At 46.2% G+C, this 19,973-nt stretch overlaps 1 protein-coding gene across 5 annotated transcripts in view; it reads left to right on the top strand.

Moving 5' to 3' along the window:
- The window catches only part of GATAD2A (GATA zinc finger domain containing 2A), a 105,156-nt gene that overhangs the window by 65,161 nt on the left and 20,022 nt on the right, over positions 1-19,973 (top strand). For 4 of the 5 annotated variants that reach the window (XM_030305319.1, XM_030305351.1, XM_030305328.1 and 1 more), the window contains exon 3: positions 292-560. In XM_030305319.1, the coding sequence (XP_030161179.1) occupies positions 292-560 (269 nt within the window). The remainder of the gene's footprint in view (positions 1-291; positions 561-19,973) is intronic. The other variant, XM_030305341.1, reaches the window with a different exon arrangement.

Below are 19,973 nucleotides of genomic sequence, written 5' to 3' on the forward strand. Positions count from 1 at the left end.
GAATTTGGAGCACAGAGAATTCCTCTTCCTTCTAATAATCAGCCACTTTCCATTGTTCCTGTCCAGGTCCCTGCAGGTCTCAGCTCCCCAGATGCTCCATGGATCTTGCCCAGCCTTCCCATGTCAGTTAAGAAAGGTCCTGGGCACACTTTGTGAGGTCTGCATTTGTTGTACCGACTTCTACTATCATCATGGGGCAAGGAAAACTCTTCAAGCTGACACACTGAAGTTTCTAAGAAGGTAGCAACTTGGTTGTGCCAAGTTTAAATGTCATGTTTTCTCCTTCCAAAGTTCAGAATGACTGAAGAAGCATGCCGAACACGGAGTCAGAAACGAGCGCTTGAACGGGACCCAGCAGAGGATGATGTGGAAAGCAAGAAAATAAAAATGGAGAGAGGATTGTTGTCTTCAGATTTAAACACTGACGGAGACATGAGAGTGACGCCTGAGCCAGGAGCAGGCCCAGCCCAAGGGTTGCTGAGGGGGGCAGAGGTGACAGCCATGGGCAGATGTGAAGGGCAAGCGGGCGACGGGCCCGTGGACATGCGTACCTCATACAGGTGAGCAGGAGGGACCTGGAACCAGGTCTTGTGGGTGTGAGAAGGTGGTGGGGAGATGGGCCTGAGGAAGCAGCCCTTGGTGAGTTACGGGTTCTAGTCCTGGCATCGCTGTGCTGTCCTGGACAAGGGATCTCCTCACTGGGGCCTGGACATCAATGGCAAGGGGTGGTCTCACAGGAGGAAGGGGCAGTATCCTCCATTGGCTGCCCTGCAAGGCAGTGAGTCTTTATTAAACTGATACCATTTGTTTCTTCAGCTGGTGCTTTTGGCTTGTGGAAAAAGTTGGGAGTTTTTCATTTCAGTATATGTCCCTGCTTTACAGATCTGGGGTTCTGGAGGCCAGGGATTCTATACTGGATCTGGGTAACTAGGCTGGGGGCAGAGTCTGGAGTCCAGCTCAGAGATGCCTCTCACATGCGCCACCACTCCTCTTAGGCAGCACGTTGTGAAGGAGGAGGTCACTATTCAAGTCTGTGGTGTGGTCTGTTGATTTTTCGTTAGTCAGTACTGATTACTTCAAGAGTATTCAGATCCTCAGTTTTGTGAGGTTCTTAAGGAAAAAACTTGAAAGAGTTAAGACTCACTTTACCCCCCTTCCCTACCTCCCTCATTTCTTCACTCAGGAAACATTCTTTTCTTTCTGTAAAGAGAAATCTGGGCCTAACTTCTGCTGTCACCGCTCCCCTTGGAGCTCTGGTGGGAACCATTCTCTCTAGCATGTTTACGCTTAGATGTCCTATGAGCCAGATATGCCACAGTGGGTGTGTTGGTATGGCCACAGTCTCCTGGCCACCCCTCACCAACCCCCTAATCCTCCCCTGCAGACTCCCTTCCATGTCTGTTTGCCCAGAGTGGGGGTGAGGGTGGCAGGTGCAGAGCTAGGGAAGCTGGGAACGTTTTGCCTTCTCATGAGTGTTGACTAACCCCACACAGGGACTCCACCCTGTAGTCTTCATGTTAAATTCATTTTGGAGCTCAGACTTTTGGAATCCTAAGAACTTCAGAGATTATCTGGCCTGGTATTTCTCAGCTTTACAGTTTTTACCTCTTTGAGATAAATGGGAAAATCCAACCCCTTCTACTGGGGAAGCATCTTAGTTTGAGGGGGTGTGTGCTCTGTGTTTCTACTACCCAAAAAGGTCTTTTTCTGTCTGGCTGTGCTTTTTGCTGTTCCTGTCCCAGAGGCCTCTTTTAAAGTTCCAGAAATAAAATTGTAAGTCTGGTTCTCCTTTCTCTCCCTCTGACTTGGTCCTCAGTAGTGTCTCAGGTACTATATCAGGTAGCTGAGGAGGAGAAAGAGCCTCCTGCTGTTTGTGAAGATCTGCTGGATGTTTGTTTCTTTCTTTCTTTAATATTTTTAATGTTTATTTTTGAGAGAGAGAGAGAAAGCATGAGTCGGGGAAGGACAGAGAGAGAGGGAGACACAGAATCTGAAGCAGGCTCCAGGCTTGAGCTGTCAGCACAGAGCCGAAAGTAGGGCTCGAACCCCCGATGGACCGGACTGTGAGATCATGACCTGAGCCAAAGTGAGACCCTTAACCAACTGAGCCACCCAGGCACTCCATCTGCTGGATATTTCGCGTGATCCTGGGCTCCTGGTGTGCATTTTCTCATGTTATCACCTTGCTGCCCTGCAGGGCAGCCCAGTGGATTGTGAGGGAGAGGTTACCAGATCTTTCTGTTGATACAGCCTGGGGCTACATTTGGCCTCTGGGACTCTTGCTTCCAGACTTTTCCCACTATGCCCATTGGCTTCCAACCCAAGGTCACTTAGACCATGTTTTCTGAAGTTGATGGAGAATGATATTGTTACAACACATAAAGGATGCAAGGGAGCAGGGATCAGAGATTAACTTAGGCACACAGGGCATTGGTGATCAGTACTCCAGGACTAGAAACACCTCAAGACACTTATAAAGCAGTATGAGAATGTGGACAGAGTTTGGCCTTGGTGGCCAACAGGCATAGTTGGGGTCACATCATACTCCCTGGCTGGTCTTGAGCACATGATCTTAGTCTTTGTTTCTTCAATAGTAAAATGGGTGATAATCTCTGGCTTATAGGTTGATGGGTGACAGACGTGTACCCAGAATTGGTCCTAGGGTGGAGAGCAAGTGTTGATAACAACTGCCCTTCAATCTTTGCTCAAAATAAGATGTCCATATGTAGAGCTAGTATCTCCCCAAGTTCCCACGTAGAATGTTCTGTTTAATTCATTGGAGAAGTACACTTGTGCATTTTGACAAAAATTACAGGAACAAGTACCCCAAAGCCTTTCCAAACTGTAATCTGTTCTGGAGTGTATGGCCCCAGTTTCTGTTAGAAACAGGCAGTCTTTGGATCCTTGTTGAGAGCGTGTGGCTCAAGAACATCCCTTTAAGGACCTTCCTAGAGCACAGTGTGGTTGTTCTTGGTTCCCAGGTTAGTGTGAGATCCCTCACTGGCCAGATCAAAAGGTGGCACGGCACGGCTGTATCTGGCCATAGTTTAGGTTAGCTGAAGCTCTTTGGCTTCAGGTTCACTGAATCGTGTAAGATTAACATGCCAGTTTTATTTTTACTCATTTATTTTAAATGTTTGTTTATTGGGGCGCCTGGGTGGCTCAGTTTGTTAAGCGTCCGACTTCAGCTCAGGTCATGATCTCGTGGTCTGTGAGTTCAAGCCCTGCTTCGGGCTCTGTGCTGACAGCTCAGAGCCTGGAGCCTGTTTCAAATTCTGTGTCTCCCTCTTTCTCTCTCCTCCCCCACTCATGCTCTGTCTCTCTCTTCTCAAAAATAAATAAACATTAAATGTTTATTGTTTATAAATGTTTAACAATAAATAAATAAACGTTAAATGTTTATTTTTGAAAAGAGAGAGGATGCATGCGTTCATGGGAGAGGCAGAGAGAGGGAGATAGAGAATCCCAAGCAGGTTCAATGCAGAGCCCACTGTAGGGCTCAAACGCATGAACTGTGAGATCAAGACCTGAGCTAAAACTGAGTCTGATGTTTAACCGACTGAGCCACCCAGATGCCTCTAACGTGCCAATTTTAGATTGTTGTGCTGAGAGAATTTCATTTTTGTTTTTTAATTGAGATGTAGTACACATACTGAAAAGTACAGATGGGTGCCAATTTTCACAAACTGAATACATCCTTGTAAACTAGAATCAAGAAACAACCTTGAGGCCCCCTTTAGCCCACTTATCACTACCCTCTGAGGGTAACCAGTTTCTTCTAACAGCATAGACAATTTTCTGTTTTTGTACTTTAAATAAATGGAATTGTGCAGTCTGTACCCTTTGCTTGCTTTCATTCAATATAATGTTTGTGAGACTTACCCATGTTGTTGAATTGAGCAGTAGTTAATTCATTTTCACTATTGTATAGTATTCTGTGTCTAGAATTTGTTTGGCTCTGTTTCAAAACTGCCTCATTTTCTTTCATGCTGTCTTATGACTCAAATTGGGCTGTTGAAGACTGGAGGGAGTTTTTGGTGGCTTCTAGGAGAGATAATTTTCTTTTTCTTTTTTTTTTTTTCAACGTTTTTTATTTATTTTGGGACAGAGAGAGACAGAGCATGAACGGGGGAGGGGCAGAGAGAGAGGGAGACACAGAATCGGAAACAGGCTCCAGGCTCCGAGCCATCAGCCCAGAGCCTGACGCGGGGCTCGAACTCCCGGACCGCGAGATCGTGACCTGGCTGAAGTCGGACGCTTAACCGACTGCGCCACCCAGGCGCCCCAATTTTCTTTTTCTTTAAGGCAGTGAGTGGCTGGTGAATTGAAATCACCAAGATAAAACCTTTTTTTACTACATTGGGGTGATATGTAGCATACATAGGCAGACAAAGGGGTAAAGTCCGTTCTTTCCCTCTCTACAGTTCCCCTCTCTCTCTGACAGTTTTTCTGACTTAAGCTCCCAATTTGTGTATATTAAAAATTTTTTTTAAATTAATTTTATTTTTTAAATTTACATCCAAATTAGCATATAGTGCAACAGTGTTTTCAGGAGTAGATTCCTCATTACCCCTTACCCATGTAGCCCATTCCCCCCTCCCACAACCCCTCCAGTAACCCTCTGATCTCCATATTTAAGGGTCTCTTATGTTTTGTCCCCCTCCCTGTTTTTATATTATTTTTGCTTCCCTTCCCTTATGTTTATCTGTTCTATGTCTTAAAGTCCTCATATGAGTGAAGTCATATGATATTTGTCTTTATCTGACTAATTTCACTTAGCATAATAACCCTCCAGTTCCATCCACGTAGTTGCAAATGGCAAGAGTTCATTCTTTTTGATTGCCGAGTAATACTCCAGTGTGTGTGTGTGTGTGTGTGTGTGTGTGTGTGTGTGTGTGTGTGTAATATATACCGCATCTTCTTTATCCATTCATCCATCGATGGACATTTGGGCTTTTTCCATACTTTGGCAAATGTTGATAGTGCTTCAAAAAATTTTTTTTAATGTTTGTTTATTTTTGAGAGACAGAGTACGAGCAGGGGAGGGGCAGAGAAAAAGAAGCAGAATCTGAAGCAAGCTCCAGGCTCCAGCTGTCAGCACAGAGCCCGAGACAGGGCTCGAAGCCACGAACTGTGAGATCATGACCTGAGCCTAAGTCAGAGGTTTTAACCAACTGAGCCACCCAGATGCCCCTCAATTTGTGTATTAAAAAAAATTTTTTTTTAGTATTTATTTATTTTTGAGAGAGAGACAGAGCATGAACAGGGGAAGAGCAGAGAGAGAAGGAGGCACAGAATCTGAAGCAGGCTCCAGGCTCTGAGCTGTCAGCACAGAGCCTCATGCGGGGCTTGAATTCAAAAACCATGAGATCATGACCTGAGCCGAAGTCGGACGCTTAACTAGCTGAGACACCCAAGCTCCCCGAATTTGTGTATGTTTTATTTTCAAAATAAATCAAAGCTGGGGAATAATTTCCTCCCCCCCTCCAGTCCCCCCCAAAAAACCCATAAAACAGGACAGAATTGGCCCAAAAAAAGCCCATCGTTTGAGCACTCTAGAAATTGACCAGAGGCATACAGCAATCTGAGAAGTGTTTGTGCTTAAGAAACTGCCAAACTTCAGGTAAGAATAATGAGAATCTGTAGCATTTAGCCTGGGACTCCTTCCATACCATCTCCCCAGTTCTATTGGTAGGGAAGTTCTTCCTAGGCTGTGAAGACCAACCTCTTTTCTGTAGGGGTGAGAAGGGATTCATTCAATTTAAGAGAGTAGTGGATAGCAACCCTGGGCCCATGGCCTTGTTGGTTGAAGTGACAGTCTTGGAGATGGGCAAATGGGGAAGGATGATTGCTGTATTAGCCCCAGGCTGCAGTCATAGTTGGAGCAAGACAGAAAAACTACTTGAAGAAATAATGGTCAAAAACATGTGAGGAGAAGCTCAACAAACCTCAGGGAGCTTAAATACAAAGCGATCTATAACTAGACACATCATAGTCAAATTGTTAATAAGTCAGAGAAAAAGAAAATCTTGAAAGTGGCAAGAGGAAAAGGACCCCTCACATACACGGGAGCATTAATATGATTAACAGCCAGCTTCTCATCCAAGACCATGGAAACGAAAAAGGAGTTGAGTGACATTCAGAGTACTCAAAGACAAAAACTGTCAACCTGGAATTCTGTGTCCAGCAAAACTCCTTCAGAAACGAAGGCAAAAAAGACATTTTCAGATAAAGACCAAGAGAATCTGTCACGGTCAGACCAGCCAGTTCTTCAGACTGAAAGAAAATGACATGTTGGTAACTTAAGTTCCCAGGAAGAAATAAAGAGCATTGGAAGTGGTAAATACATGGTCTAATATAAAATACTTTATTCTCATTTCTTCTTATAACACATATCATGTAAAGCATTAAGTGTAACTAACACTGGTCAGCATAGACAAAAATAACCATTTCAGCTCTCTGGAAATTGACCAACGTATACAAAAATCTCTTGTGTTTATGTGTTTATAGATCTGTCAGACAATGATAGTATAAAACAGGAGGAATGAAGTGGAGCTCTGTTGGGGTTAAGTATCTACATTTTACCAGAGTCGAGTTAATATTAATCTGAAGTATGTTGTGGTAAATTAATAAAATTATTATAATATCTAGAGCAATGATTAACAAAATAGCTTTAAAATATGACTTAAAAAATCAACAAGAGAATATAACGGTACACTAAAAAATGTTTAACACCAAAGGAGATCATCAGCAAGGAACAGAGGAACATAAAAGTAAGAATGGGTGTAGAATACAAATAGCAATATGACACCTGTAAACCCAGTCATATCAATTATTGTGTTAAATGTGAGTAGTCTAGGGGTACCGGGTGGCTCAGTTGGTTAAGTGTCTGACTCTTGATTTTGGCTCAGGTCATGGTTTCACAGCTGTGAGAGGGAGCCCTGCATCATCTGTGTTAGGCTCCGTGCTGGATGTGGAGCCTACGTAACATTCTGTGTCTCCCACTGCCCCTCCTGTGCTCTCACATGCACTTGCTCGCTCTCGCTCTCTCTCAAAAAAAAAAAAAAAAAAAAAAAAAAGGTGGTTTAAACACCCCAATTATAAAGGCAGAGATTTTCAGACTAGATGAAAAAGCAAGATCCAGCTTAATTATATGTTATCTGTAAGAGACACCCCTTAGATTTAAGGATGCTTAAAATCCTTTGGTAAAGTGATGGGAAAAGCTATACCATAAGTAACCATAGGAAAGCTAGAGTGACTATCGATGTCGGATAAAATCGACTCTAAGACAAAAAATATTACTGTAGCCAAAGGGCAGCATTTTATAACAATATGTCAGGGAGACATAACAGTTATAAATGTATATGCACCTAACAACAACCCCCAAATACCTTAGGAATAAATTGCTAGGATTGAGAGTAGAAATAGACAATTCATCAGTTATAGAGAATTAAGTACTCCACTCAATAATTGGTAGAACAGCTAAACAGAAAATTGGTAAGATTCTAGAAGACTCAAAGAGCATTGTTGACTCATTTGGTCTAACAGGAATCTATAGAAGACCTGGTGACTACAGAAAACAGAATATATCTTTTTACATTCTCATGGATCATTCTCCAGGGGAGATCAGATGCTGGGCCATAAAACAAGTCTCAAAGATGGTTGTGGGTTTTTTTGTTTGTTTGTTTTTTTAAAAGACAGTAACAAGTGTTGGTGAGGATGTGGAGAAAGTGGAACTCTCATACTTTGCTGGTGAGAATGTAAAATGCATAACAGTTGGCAGTTTATTATAAAGTTAGACATGAACATTCAACATGACCCAGTATTCTATCCAAGGACGGTACTCAAGAGAAATGAAAACATGTGTCCACACAAAGACAGGTACATGGATGTTCATAGCAGCATGATTCATAATAACCAAAAAGTGGAAACAGTCCATATAGCCAAGATTAAATAAAATGTTATATCCATGCAGCGGATTACTATTTAGCAATAAAAAAGTGAACTATGGATTTATGCTGCAGCGTGGATAAACCTCACACTCCCTATGCTGGTGGGAAGACAACAGATCCAGAGACTGCTTGTTGTATAATTTCATCTACAGGGAATGTCCAAAGCAAACTTACTGTAGAGACTGATCAGTGGTTGCCTGAGGGCGGGGTGGGTGCAGTGATTAACATCTCACAGGCAAAAGGGAACTTTTGGGGGTGGTGGAAATATTCCAAAATTGGATTGTGGTAATGGTTGCACAATAAGTTTATTAAAAATCATTGAATTGTACTCCTACAGTGAATGAAGTTTGTGGTATGTAAATTAGATCTCAATATGGATGTTTAAAAAAACTAACGAGGTTAAAATAGTTTGGTTTCTGTTCTGGCATCCATAAACGTGCTTACAAGAAAACAGAAATCCACAGAGGTGGAAGTTGAGCCTGCTGGCCTTGTGAGACCAGCCCAAAGGTCATGGGCACATGCCTACCCTCCCCCCTCCCCCCCTCACCCCAAGTCAGGACTATTGGAGGAGGCTAAAGCTGGGGCAGGCAGTGGAATCTATGTTGAGTTCTTTGTTTTGTTTCTGTGATAAGTAGATTCTACTCCTGTACTTTGCTATAGAGAATCTCTTTCTGTCACAAATTGTTGATCTTTAGAAATAATCTGGGCCATGCATAGATGAGAACAACTTTTTTCCCCCCTCGTTTTGGGTGGAGGAGCATTTAACTCCATAAAACATGAGCCTCTTCTCTAGATGTCCTGCACCTGAAAGGTAAGGACTAGGTATCTTGTTGCTCTGGGCCTTTGTGGGGTGGGAGCTCCATGAATGGCCACCCCCATGCTTTACTGAAAACGTGTTTATATATGCCTTTTTCTGAGACATCAGCCCTCCCTGCATTGTTAACACGCCAGGACCAGGCTTACTGTGATAGGCACCGTGGTGGTCCCTGGAGGTAGAAATGATAGGACAAGATCTGACTACAGCTACTTTCTGGTGTACTGTAATATGAAAGAATGTACAGAGGTCTTGGGGAGAAAGACTAGAAGTTAAGGGTTATGGCTCATTGGGGATGGAAGTCAATGGGCATTGAAGCAGATCATCTATACTTCTTCATTTTACCTCGTTGGGGCTCCCTGGGTCCCACAGGGGCGGGTGGGGGGGCGGGGTAGCGGCAGACTAGTAGGCCAACTTCCACTTCTCAGTAGCCTGCTACATGAGCCTCAGTGCATGTGGGGCAGATGTACTGATGACTTCCTGTCGGGTTCTCTTGGGGTGTGTGGCCTTTGGGTAACTGCATGTCTCCCTCCTCTCTTCTCATCCCTCTTTGCATCATGCATCTCACCCACAGGATGGGGCTTCATTCAAACCAAGGGCTTGCCCTGTGCTGTGGGTAGAAGGGGCTCCTGTCTGGCACTGAGGGGCCCTTGGCCTGTTGGGGACTGGCAGTAGCACCTGAGGTGTTAGAGCTGTCCCTGACTTTTGTTTTTCTGGCTTTCCACACTCCCTTGTCAGACACTCGTGAACTTGAGCATACTAAAAATGCATAAAAGTACTCTCTGTTTTACCAAGCCTGCAAAGCAGGGCTCTTTTGTTAAAGCTGGTGTTCTTGATGACAGAATCCCTGCTCCATCTTTCTTTAGAGACGTTGGCATTCACCAAGGAGGTGACACATCTGTAAATAAACTAGTCACCTCTTTTGTGCCTAGGGATGTCACTACTCATCATTTGGTATTGAAACAGGGCTTGGGTGTCCTGCAGTGGTGTGTTGTGTGAGGGCACAATCATCTACACTCACATTAACGTCTGATGTCTCTTCCAAAGCGAAAATGAATCTGAAAGTAACATGATAGTGCAGCCACAGCTGCCTGTTGTCTATAACATGGGATTATGTGGACAGTCTTCTTCTGTTCTATATAGAAATGGGGTCTGCAGGAAAAGGTGTGTATTCCTTAACTTTTCCAAGATAACATTCTAGGTCATAGGTAGAGTTCTTGTTGTTTGGGTGGATGCTCTTTACAAGCAGCCTCTTGGGAGAGGAAAGATAAAGTAAACACTTGGGTTGCCTGCCTTGCAAGGAGGTAAAGCGCAGTGAGCCTCTCCTGGTGTGTTTTTCACCTGTGTAGTCCAAAGCCTTATCAGGATACAGAACCTAGTCATCACCATAAGAAGGGGCCATTTATACATTTCCTGTCATCCTTGACTGGGTGTACTCTCTCACCCTAGACTAATCTTGCCTCTTCTCAAAGATTCTAGAAATGGAATCATGCGTGTGCTCAGTGGGGCCCGACTTCTCTCATTCCATGTGCTTTGGGATTCATCCCTGTTGTACCAGCATTTTCCTGAATGACTCCTATGTGGTATGCACAGTGTATCCACTCACCTGTCCATAGACACCTGGCAGTCTGCAGTTTGGGGCTGGTGTGAGTACAGCTGCTCTGATTATTCCTATAGGGCTGCACATGGGCATCAATTCTCATTTCTCTCTCTTGGTAAATACGTAGGGGATGAATTGCAGGGTCACAGAATAGGTGCATGTTGAATTGTTATTAAAAAAAGAAAAAAAAAAAACCTACTAGGCCTTTCCCCAAAAATATCTGGGCTGTTTTGCTCTCACAGGTATGGGGATTCAGCTGCTTCATACTCAATTTGGTATTGTCATTCTTTACAGTTTTAGCCATGGGGTCTACAAAGAGGTCTGGGTCCAGGTCCTAGCCTTCTTGTGTGACTTTCACCTTTACCCTGTGATGAAGGGTGGTCGTTGCCACATGGGCTGTATGAGGATAGAAAGGCAGTTCTCACCAGCTGTGTACTGACCCGAGCCCCCATCTATTCTCTTTTCAGGACCGTGCCCCATCATAGCTGTGCCTGGTCTGGCCAGCTGTCTGCTGGAATGTGCATCCTTGAGGGAATTGGGTGGATGTAACACAGCTGTGGGTGTGATGGCTTGGGTTTTTGCACTGCCTGGGCAGGTGTGGTTGCAACCCTCACTCTTGACTCTCTGACAGTCTTCCTCATAGGGAATGACCATCTCTCCCTCCCCCTCCCCTTCCCCTTTTGTGTGAAAGCTTTGGAAGTCTCTCAGCCAGAAGCCTGTCTACTGTGTGACCATTACTTCCCCTGAGTCTGGGGCCTCCTGCACTCTTCTGGAAGGTTCTCTGGAGTCCAGCCCAGCCCCAGCACCTGTTGTGGGCTGTCTGCTGCCTTTTACTTTCTAATTCTCTACTGCTAGGTGACTTCTAGGAGGGGCTGGGCAGTCTCAAGGAGCAGCTCCATCAACTCAGACTAGAACTCTCCATAGCCTGCTTGCTTTTCTTAGCTTGGTTAGCACATGGGAACTGAGAGGTATATTCCTTTGGAAATCTGGTTCTGATTCTGTGCTTCCTTCCCTGCCTAAGCTTGTGGCCTCTCTTATCTCCTCATTCTCTGCCTTATCCCTTCCCTCCAGGCTCTTCATCACAGTTCTTTTTGTCCACATGCCTTTATTCTGGACTATATCTTATCCTAGGTTTGAAATTATTGAAACTTGAGGGGTTCACCTGTACTTCTAAAAATCATTAGGTAATGCTGGGGTTCAGAGTGACAGACTCTGGATGTCCTCTTTCTAACTCCCAAAGAGACTTAGTTCACATGGGGCCTAGTGTAAGCCAGCCTGATAAGAGGTAAGGAGCCACCTGCCCCTTGCCTTTACAATACCTTCCTCTAGTCATGAAGGGCTGTCCCTTTCTCACTGGATGGTGCCTGCCTTCTTAGGGATGTGATGGTCCTGACAGGAACCAGAAGGCCACTGTGTACAGTCAGTGAGGTAAACGCCTGTCAAGACTCCTCCTTTAGCAATCAGGGGCTCTTCAGACATGTGAGTTAAGCAGAATTATAGATTAAGCAGGTCATTTTATTTTGAAATTATTTGGTTTAATTCTGCAGTTGAAGTTTCTGATACCTCTTCAGCACATATTCCTGCTAGTGCTTTGTTTGTCACCTGACAGATTCCTCATCCTTTAACTGGTGCCTTAGCTGCTGTAGCAGGTCATTTAAATGTTTTACCTGCGCAGATATGTGAGGGCTCTTACCAGCCCTCCACTATGCCACTTAAAACTGCTTTCATGTGCTTTGTTTTGTATCTTGCAGCCAAATCTGTGCTGTATTGAGAACTGTTTGTACCAAAACCATAACAAACCTGGATGGTGGGGGTGGCAAGCACACTGGCCTGAGGGATCCTGTCCTGTCCCTCGCAGCCACCTAGCCTGGTGAAACAGTGGGATGAAGAGGGCCCTGTGTAGAATAGGTAAAAAACGGGTAAATGCCTGGGACCTCCCAAGGGCCTGTAAGACTCCAGGTGGGGCAACCAGGAGTCCACCTTGAGAAGACTTTTCTCAGCAGAAAGCGCCTGGAAGAAAAGGAGAGCTGACCCAGTGGTAAGAGATTTCCAGGGTGGTTTTCTTTCTGTCAAAGAGATGAGCATGTGAATTATAATTTGTGAGCCCAAGGGGAGTAGCAGGTGGTGGAAAAAGAATTGGCGTCCAGCAGCCTCATTCCATTCACATCCCCATGTGGCCTGGGACCATTCACTCTACCCTGGTGAAGCTCATTGTCTTCTCTGATGTGAGGCTGTTCGTTCTAAGCTTCGGAAGCTCCCAGTGTGGTCTAGTAAGGTGTGTCACAGTGCTGATAGGAAGACGTCTTGGGACTTACAGTTGTCCAGTAATGAGGGAAAGGAAGGCAGGTGAATGGTCACAGACCTCTGTGGGAAAAAGGTGGTGACACAGTGGCTAGGCAAGGTCAGTTGCCTTCAGAGACACTGAAGTGGCCAAAGCAGCCTAGATGTTGGTGAGAGGGGCCTGCCTGGGGGTGGGATGGGAGAGGAGGTAGGGAGTGTCTGTTGGGTGGAGAGGGGAGACATACCAGACGTTACTAATCCCTTTCCTTGGGTCCCAAGCCATAAGACTGCTTATTTTTAGAGCTTAAATCATAAAAATAGTCCTGATGTAAATAACCACATTGAAAAGCTTTATTTGGATCTTAGTGGGACTAAGACCTGGTGACATGCAGAGTTCCCTAGTGCAGGGCCTTGATAGCATTCAGAAGCAACTTTAACACAGCCACACTCTCTAAAGGGAACAAGTCCAGGTATCCACTGTTCCCTCCTTCAAGAGGACTTGCAGTGTCCGTGGGCAGTGTGGGAAAGAGTGGTCTGGGTAGCACATTTTATGGAGCTCACACACCAGAAATTGGGGTGCTTAGGGGCTCCAAGTCCTTGGAGGCACTGGGTTTGGTGAGAGGGCCTGAGAAGGCCCACAGTGGCAGTGGGAGCAGGGCCAGGTTGTCTGGTGGGAATGATGAGCCATGGGACACCTTCTGGAGGGGAGAGAGTTGATGTGCTCTGGGCCTGGGTATAGCCCAGAAGCTTGTGGGACACCTGATTGTGATGGTGGAGGTAAACATGTCTGGAGGAGGGAAGAAGGGAGGGAAATGCCTTTACCTGGAGAATGGAGGTAGGAAGGGAATGGGGTATGAGAATGGACACCACCCCTAGTGTCCTGGCATTAGGAGCCTGGGGCACCTGACTGACCTCCGAGGGAAGTCTGGGCTTGGCCTCCCCATCTGCATACGCAGGGTGTCTAGGCTGCCCTAGATGGTGTCAAGTTCACTGTGAATCGGGTAACTGCAGAGCCTGTACCACTACCCCCCCACCTTTTTTTTTTTTTTTAAGATTTTATTTTTGAGCAATCTCAAAAGTCAGTGTGGGTCTAGAACTCACAATCCCAAGACCAAGAGTCGCATGCTCCACCTACTAAACCAGCCAGGCGCTCCTACAGTTGCTGCTTTTAAGGCCATAAACAGGGCCAAATTTTGTTGGCTTATAATTGAATAGATTTTATAGGGAAATTATGGTGAATCTGTTGGGTGAGTTCTGTGAAATTTTTAGCGTGTCTCACTTTTCAGAACACAACTTTGGCAGCAAGTGACAGCCATATGGGCCATGATGTGTCAGGAGGACTCCACTCAGGAGCCTTTGCTCACACTAGCCCTTGCCATGGGAAACCTTGGCAATGCCTTGCTGAAAGCATTGGTGCAACCCCCTTTCCATCTTGGTTATGTGAAAAATATCTTTTGGCCATTTGCTGTGTTGGAAATTTGAAAATATTTATTAATTCTGTCCTGGATTTGGTCATCATGTCTCCTTAGACTCATCTGGGCTGAGAGTTTCTCAGACTTTCTTATTTTTGATGACCTCAACAGTTTTGAAGAGGACTGGTCAGGTGTGTTGTGGGAAATCCTTTAGTTGTGATATGTCTGGTGTTTTTTCATTGTTGGCCTGGGTTGATGGGTTTGGAGAGGACCACAGAGGTGCAGTACTCTTCTTACCATATTGTCTCTACAGCACATGCCATCATCTTGACTTTTCACTGTGATGTTGACCTTAATCACCTGGTTGACATGGCATTTGTCAGGTATCTCCACTGTAAAGTTACTCTCTTCTCTCTTTCTATGTTGGACTCCTTGGAAGGAAGTCACCAGGTGCAGCTCACACCTGAGGGGTGAAGAGTCACACATACACACACCTCCCGAAGAGCAGAGCAGCTGCACAAATTATTCGGGATTCTTCTGCCTCGGTGATTTGTGACTTCTCCCCCTGAGTGATCTTTTACTCATGTTTGAGTTTGTAATACCATGAAACATTAGAAAATAGTTTAGGGGCGCCTGGGTGGTGCAGTCGGTTAAGCGTCCGACTTCAGCCAGGTCACGATCTCGCGGTCCGTGAGTTCGAGCCCCGTGTCAGGCTCTGGGCTGATGGCTCGGAGCCTGGAGCCTGTTTCCGATTCTGTGTCTCCCTCTCTCTCTGCCCCTCCCCCGTTCATGCTCTGTCTCTCTCTGTCCCAAAAATAAATAAAAAACGTTGAAAAAAAATAAAAACATAAAATAAATTAAAAAAAAATAGTTTACAGAGTTATAGAGACCTTTGAAATATACATTGCATTATTCAATATCACAAAATCAGATTAGCTAATACCTGATTTCTTGGGCTCATGGAAGCAAACACAAATTTTCCAAAATTCTACATTTTGTTTGTTGGAAGCTTGGACTTTTATCATTGGCAACAAATGCTGTCGGTTGTTTCCTAGAAGAAACAGGCTTTGCTTTAACCATTTTGGGGGAAATGTCTGCCAAACACTTAAAAGTCTAAATAACCACAATGTGTCTGTCAGTCTTTCCTTCATGCATTGTGAGTGCTCATACACATGCTTTTCTTCTGGATGGCTGTCATTTGGTACACAGCAGGAGTGCTTTATCTTGACACAGAGTATTAAAAAGGTACGTACTTGGGCACCTGGGTGGCTCTGTCGGTTAAGTGTCCGACTTCGGCTCAGGTCATGATCTCATGTTCATGAGTTTGAGCCCCACCTGGGGTGAGCTCAAGTCCCACTTCAAGTGAGCTCGAGCCCCACTCTGGGCTTCACACCCCATGCTCGCTTGCTCCCTTCTCCCTCCCTCTGCCTCTCACTCACTCATGCTCTCTCAAAAAAAAAAAAAAAAAAAAAAATTGAAAAGGTACATACTCCAGGGTTGAAGTTAAATAAAGTCAATAGCTTGTACTTCATTCAGGGCTTTGCCTACAGTATGGTGTCACTGAATCCTGGCAATTTGGCTCTACTGTCCTAATTTGGTGAAAAAGGCAGTTGTCTCAGTGTTACAATGAAAACGACCTGGCAGAGCCCATTTCAATGCAGAGTTGCTTAGGTGGGCTGGGGATAGGTCATCTGGCATGGGCAGAGACCAGGACATCCACCAGAGCAGTGTGCTCACATCTCAGGCAGCAGTGGTTAATGGCCTGCTGGAAGGAAGAGACAGTAGAAGGAAGAGAAGCCCTCAGTGTGGAACCTTGTTCCCAGGGACTTTTGACTGCAGGCAGGTGACCTGATGAGTCAATTCAGAGCTAAATTATAGCTGCAAAGGTGATGGGAGCTGTTCTGTCTGTCCACGTCACGTTCAGCAAGGATGGGGAAGAGAAGTGGGGCTGTCATTTGTGGACTAGGTGCACTTTTTGTGCCTTTTACATTTTACAACATTCCCTGGAGGTCAACAGAATGCCATTCTGCAGATGAAGGAACTGAGGGTCATTGAGGTTTGGTGATTGAGTGGAGCCCCCATAGCTGCAGAGGTAAGCCCAGCCTCCCATGGTCCTGCTGCACTTACAGCAGCTGGAGCAGATCTGGTGGGGTGTGGGAAGCACCAGAGCTGTGCTGAGAGAACAAGTTGAGATTTGCCAGGGAAAGGTGGGGGAGGATCCAGCTGTTTGAAACACAGATTTTTTAAGGGGGCAATAAACTTTCAGGCAAAAGCAAGCACTTTCCATTTATCACAAAAATTTATAGTTGCTCCAAGCTGGAAAGCAATGTTTATTTCTTATGGTGGTTTTCATCTGCACACAGGTGAGTTTTCTCTTGCTGTGAGGTGGTGAAGGAGCTGGCATGCCAGGAGATGTGTTTGGGTTTATGTGATGTAGGGATTCCCTCCATGCTGCAGAGTGCTCCTAGGTTCTCTTTGTGTTCGTACCTGGAGGAAGGTTGGTCTGGCATGTGGGTCCAGTGACTGGAGGAAGGAAGGAACGCCAGTGTTGGTGCTGTGGCATCTAGGGTCCCCTGTTCCTTTTTCCTCATTCTCCCAGGCCCTGGGCCCTTTGGGAGTCTGGATGCCTGAGTGCTGCATCCGCCTCCCCCCCTGGCTCATTTCCTAGGCAGGCAAGAGTTGTAGCCCAGTCAGTTTGAGGGCCACATCCATGTTGTCACACTGTTCTCTCTTTCTCACCTCAGAGACTCGGCATGTGGATGCTGCTGGCTTGTCCAGGATCCTAAGTATAAATAAAAACATTTTCTTCTTTAAACTAGTCCAAAAATGATATTTGATAATCTGAGTTAGAGGTGTCAGAGTTGACAGTCATGTGAAACCCATCCTCTCCCATGCTGTGACTGCTTCTTTTTCTGGGGTGTCATTGAGCCCTTTAGGCCACGGGCATGCAACTGTTCTGATCCGTGGTGGGGGCCTCGGTCCCTGTGCAATGCACAGCCTTCGGTGTCCCAGAATTGGGCAGGATTACCAAGGGTCCACAGAAACCTGGGCCTCGTGTGGGCCCAGGTTATCTGCCGCCATAGGTGTGTGACCTCAAGAAGTCACACCTTTCAGACTGCTTCCTCACCTATAGAATGGGGTGACAGTCAGTCAGTTGAGAGGAGTACACAGATTACAAGATTACATCTTGGTGGTTGGCATGGAGATGGCCATTGTAGAGGGTCAGCAAATGTCCTGGGTGATTTTCCAAACCTAACATAGGTCAGCCTTTCAGTTCTATGACTGTGGTCATTTGTAAGAAGTGCCCCTTCCCAAATTTCTGAGCAGAGCGTACTGAATTGGATTTAGACTTCTCATGGTGTCAGATCCTGGCTAGACATGTGGCTGCTGGCAGAGTTAGGCTGCAGTGACCTCCTTGGGTGGATGCCAACCCTCCAGGCTGCCCCATTGCCATTTGGTGTTGGGGTCTTTATGTGGAGCCACTATTAGCTTCTCTCCCCAAGGAGTGCTTTCTTTAACGCATCCTTGCCCTGTGTCTATAGCCCTTAGTGACTCTCCACGCCCCTAAAACTGGCCCCTATTGCTAACTCCAGTTACAGTGAAGTCATCTGGGCCTCTCTGGCCAGGCTGTGACTTTGGGGGCTCGTATGTTCCTAGAAGGAGCCCCAGCAGGACAGGCTGAATGCTTCCTTGCCTTGCTAACATAACAACAGCACAACACTCCTCTGCTCTGGCCATGCACCTTGGGACTGCTCTCCTCTGTGCTGGGGGTCCTGGAGGGGGGTTGGGCTTGCAGGGCCAGAGCCCGATTCCAGGAGCTCCTTCTCTTTCTCCTGAGATGCTCAGCTGTAGCTGTTGCAGGGTGTACCATAATGGATTCCCAGAGTGATAACTGGACCTGAAATCTCCAGGAAGAATGATGGCTGGATTTCAAAACTCTCATCCCCAGCTGCTCACCTCCATGGCCTCTGTGGCCAAGAAGCAAAATATGTTCTGACTTCCCAGCCCCTATAAAGCAGACTCTGGGCTTTTCTCTTGACATCCCAGCCAACAGAGTGTCAAGTTACAGGGCTGGAAGAAATGGTAATGGATGCCAAAAAGGGAGTCCAGGGAGTTGAAGAGGGGCCAGGGCAGGCAGGAAGCAGGTGGGCTCCAGGGCCCTGAGGGTCTGGGGAGGGGACCAGGCACCCGTCAGCGCCTACCATCCCTTGGGCAGGCAAGTCCTTAGCTTTGGGGCACAGCCCGTATCTGTGTGCAACAGAGTTCCCTCTTTAATCGCATCAAGTGTCCCTTGGTGAACTGTGCCCCTTGGGAAAGCAGGGTGGGGTGTTGTGGGGTCCTAATGAGCAGTCCCATGTCCAGATGGCCATGAAAGATCCCAGAGGCATGTGCAGGATCTGCCAGTGAAATGTTTTGAGGTGGTAGGACTAACCTGGGAACTTGTGGTAACCATCTTTCTCTCGTAGGATTTTTCTAGAAGTGTTTCTGGAAAGGGGATACTCATTAGATTAAGCATGTGGAATTGCTTTCTGGCTTTGATTCACACCACTCAATGCAGTGCTTAAGCTATGGTGGCTCCCAGACCCACAGATGGCCCTCTCCTCTCCTATGGGACACTCTGTTGATTTCCTTTTTTGAGCCACTCTGGTGTCTTAGGTCTTTCCGGAGCTGTGCTTCCATATCATCTCAAGTCTACATCTGCCATGGTCTTCCATGTTCAGAGAACTGCCCCCCGCCCCCAACTTTTGGGAGTGCTTTAAAGTTCAGCAGGGGTGACTGCTTAGGTAAACCTTTTCTTTTCCACCTTCTTTCTCCCTGCTTTGTCCCAGGGTAATTTCTAGAATGGGTCTCCTTGTTGGGGACAGTCTGAGAAAGAATATGGAGTTATAATGGTGTGGGCTGGTTCCCTGGGGAGGGCAGAGCTGGGCTATCAGCCCCGTTAGCTTAATTGTTTAAGGTATAGATGTATTAGTGTAGCATTATCTTGTCATGTCTGCTTGTTGGTTGGTCCTAGCTAGGTACTGCTTCTTGGGCTCTCCTCCTTGCAGTCCTGTGTCAACCAGACTGGGTGTCCCCAGTGGCATTGTCACTCATTAGGATAGCTGGGCCCATCTCTGTGTGTCTGTTGACCCTCCATCCATACAGCTAGGTTGGCATCCTCAGTATGGTCAGATCCTACTGGAGCATGCATTCTGAGGGGCTAAGCGGAAACTGCAAGGCTTCTGTGTCCTTGCCACAAAAGCTTGTAGCATTGTTTCCTCTGCATTCCTGTAGGTCAGAGAGTGAGCCACAAAACCAGCCCAGATCCTAGAGATAGGACTGGAAGGGTGTGTGAGCATGGAGAGGTGTGGTCTTCTGTACATGGTTTTGTTGACTGTGAGTAGTAAGGCTCCTTCTTAACAGTCACCAAAGTCCTGACTCACAAGTTAGGAGTTGGACTTCCAAGACCTATTGCTTGAAAAGACATAATGACACAGAATTCAGAAATCCTTTTAAGTGAATTTGCACATCCTTTAGCAACGTGGCATCTGTGCATGTGGAAAGAGCCGCCCACATCAGTCAGTCTACAGGCATCACTGGATTCCTCATGAGCTCACAGACTTCATCCTGGAACCAGGTGCTAAGGAAGAGTAAGGTGGGCATGCCCACCAGCCGCGTTGCCTGAGCACCTACTGTGCCAGGCCCTGCACCAGCTGCTGTGACAGAGCAGTTCACAGAACAGACACATTGTTGCCCTTTCTGGGTTTGAGAATATTTGAGTGTTAACCCTCAATGGCTAGTTGTCTGCTGTGTGCCAAGCTTGCATTCATGGCAAGCAGCTCCTTACTGTTTAGGAAAGATTGGAGCCTGAACCTCTCTGATGAGTTCATAGGGTGTCCGAGCCTCGGCAACGAGATCTCACCTCACCAGCAATC

This window comes from Lynx canadensis, chromosome A2 (genome assembly GCF_007474595.2).
Source record: "Lynx canadensis isolate LIC74 chromosome A2, mLynCan4.pri.v2, whole genome shotgun sequence".
NCBI classification, from domain to species: domain Eukaryota; kingdom Metazoa; phylum Chordata; class Mammalia; order Carnivora; family Felidae; genus Lynx; species Lynx canadensis.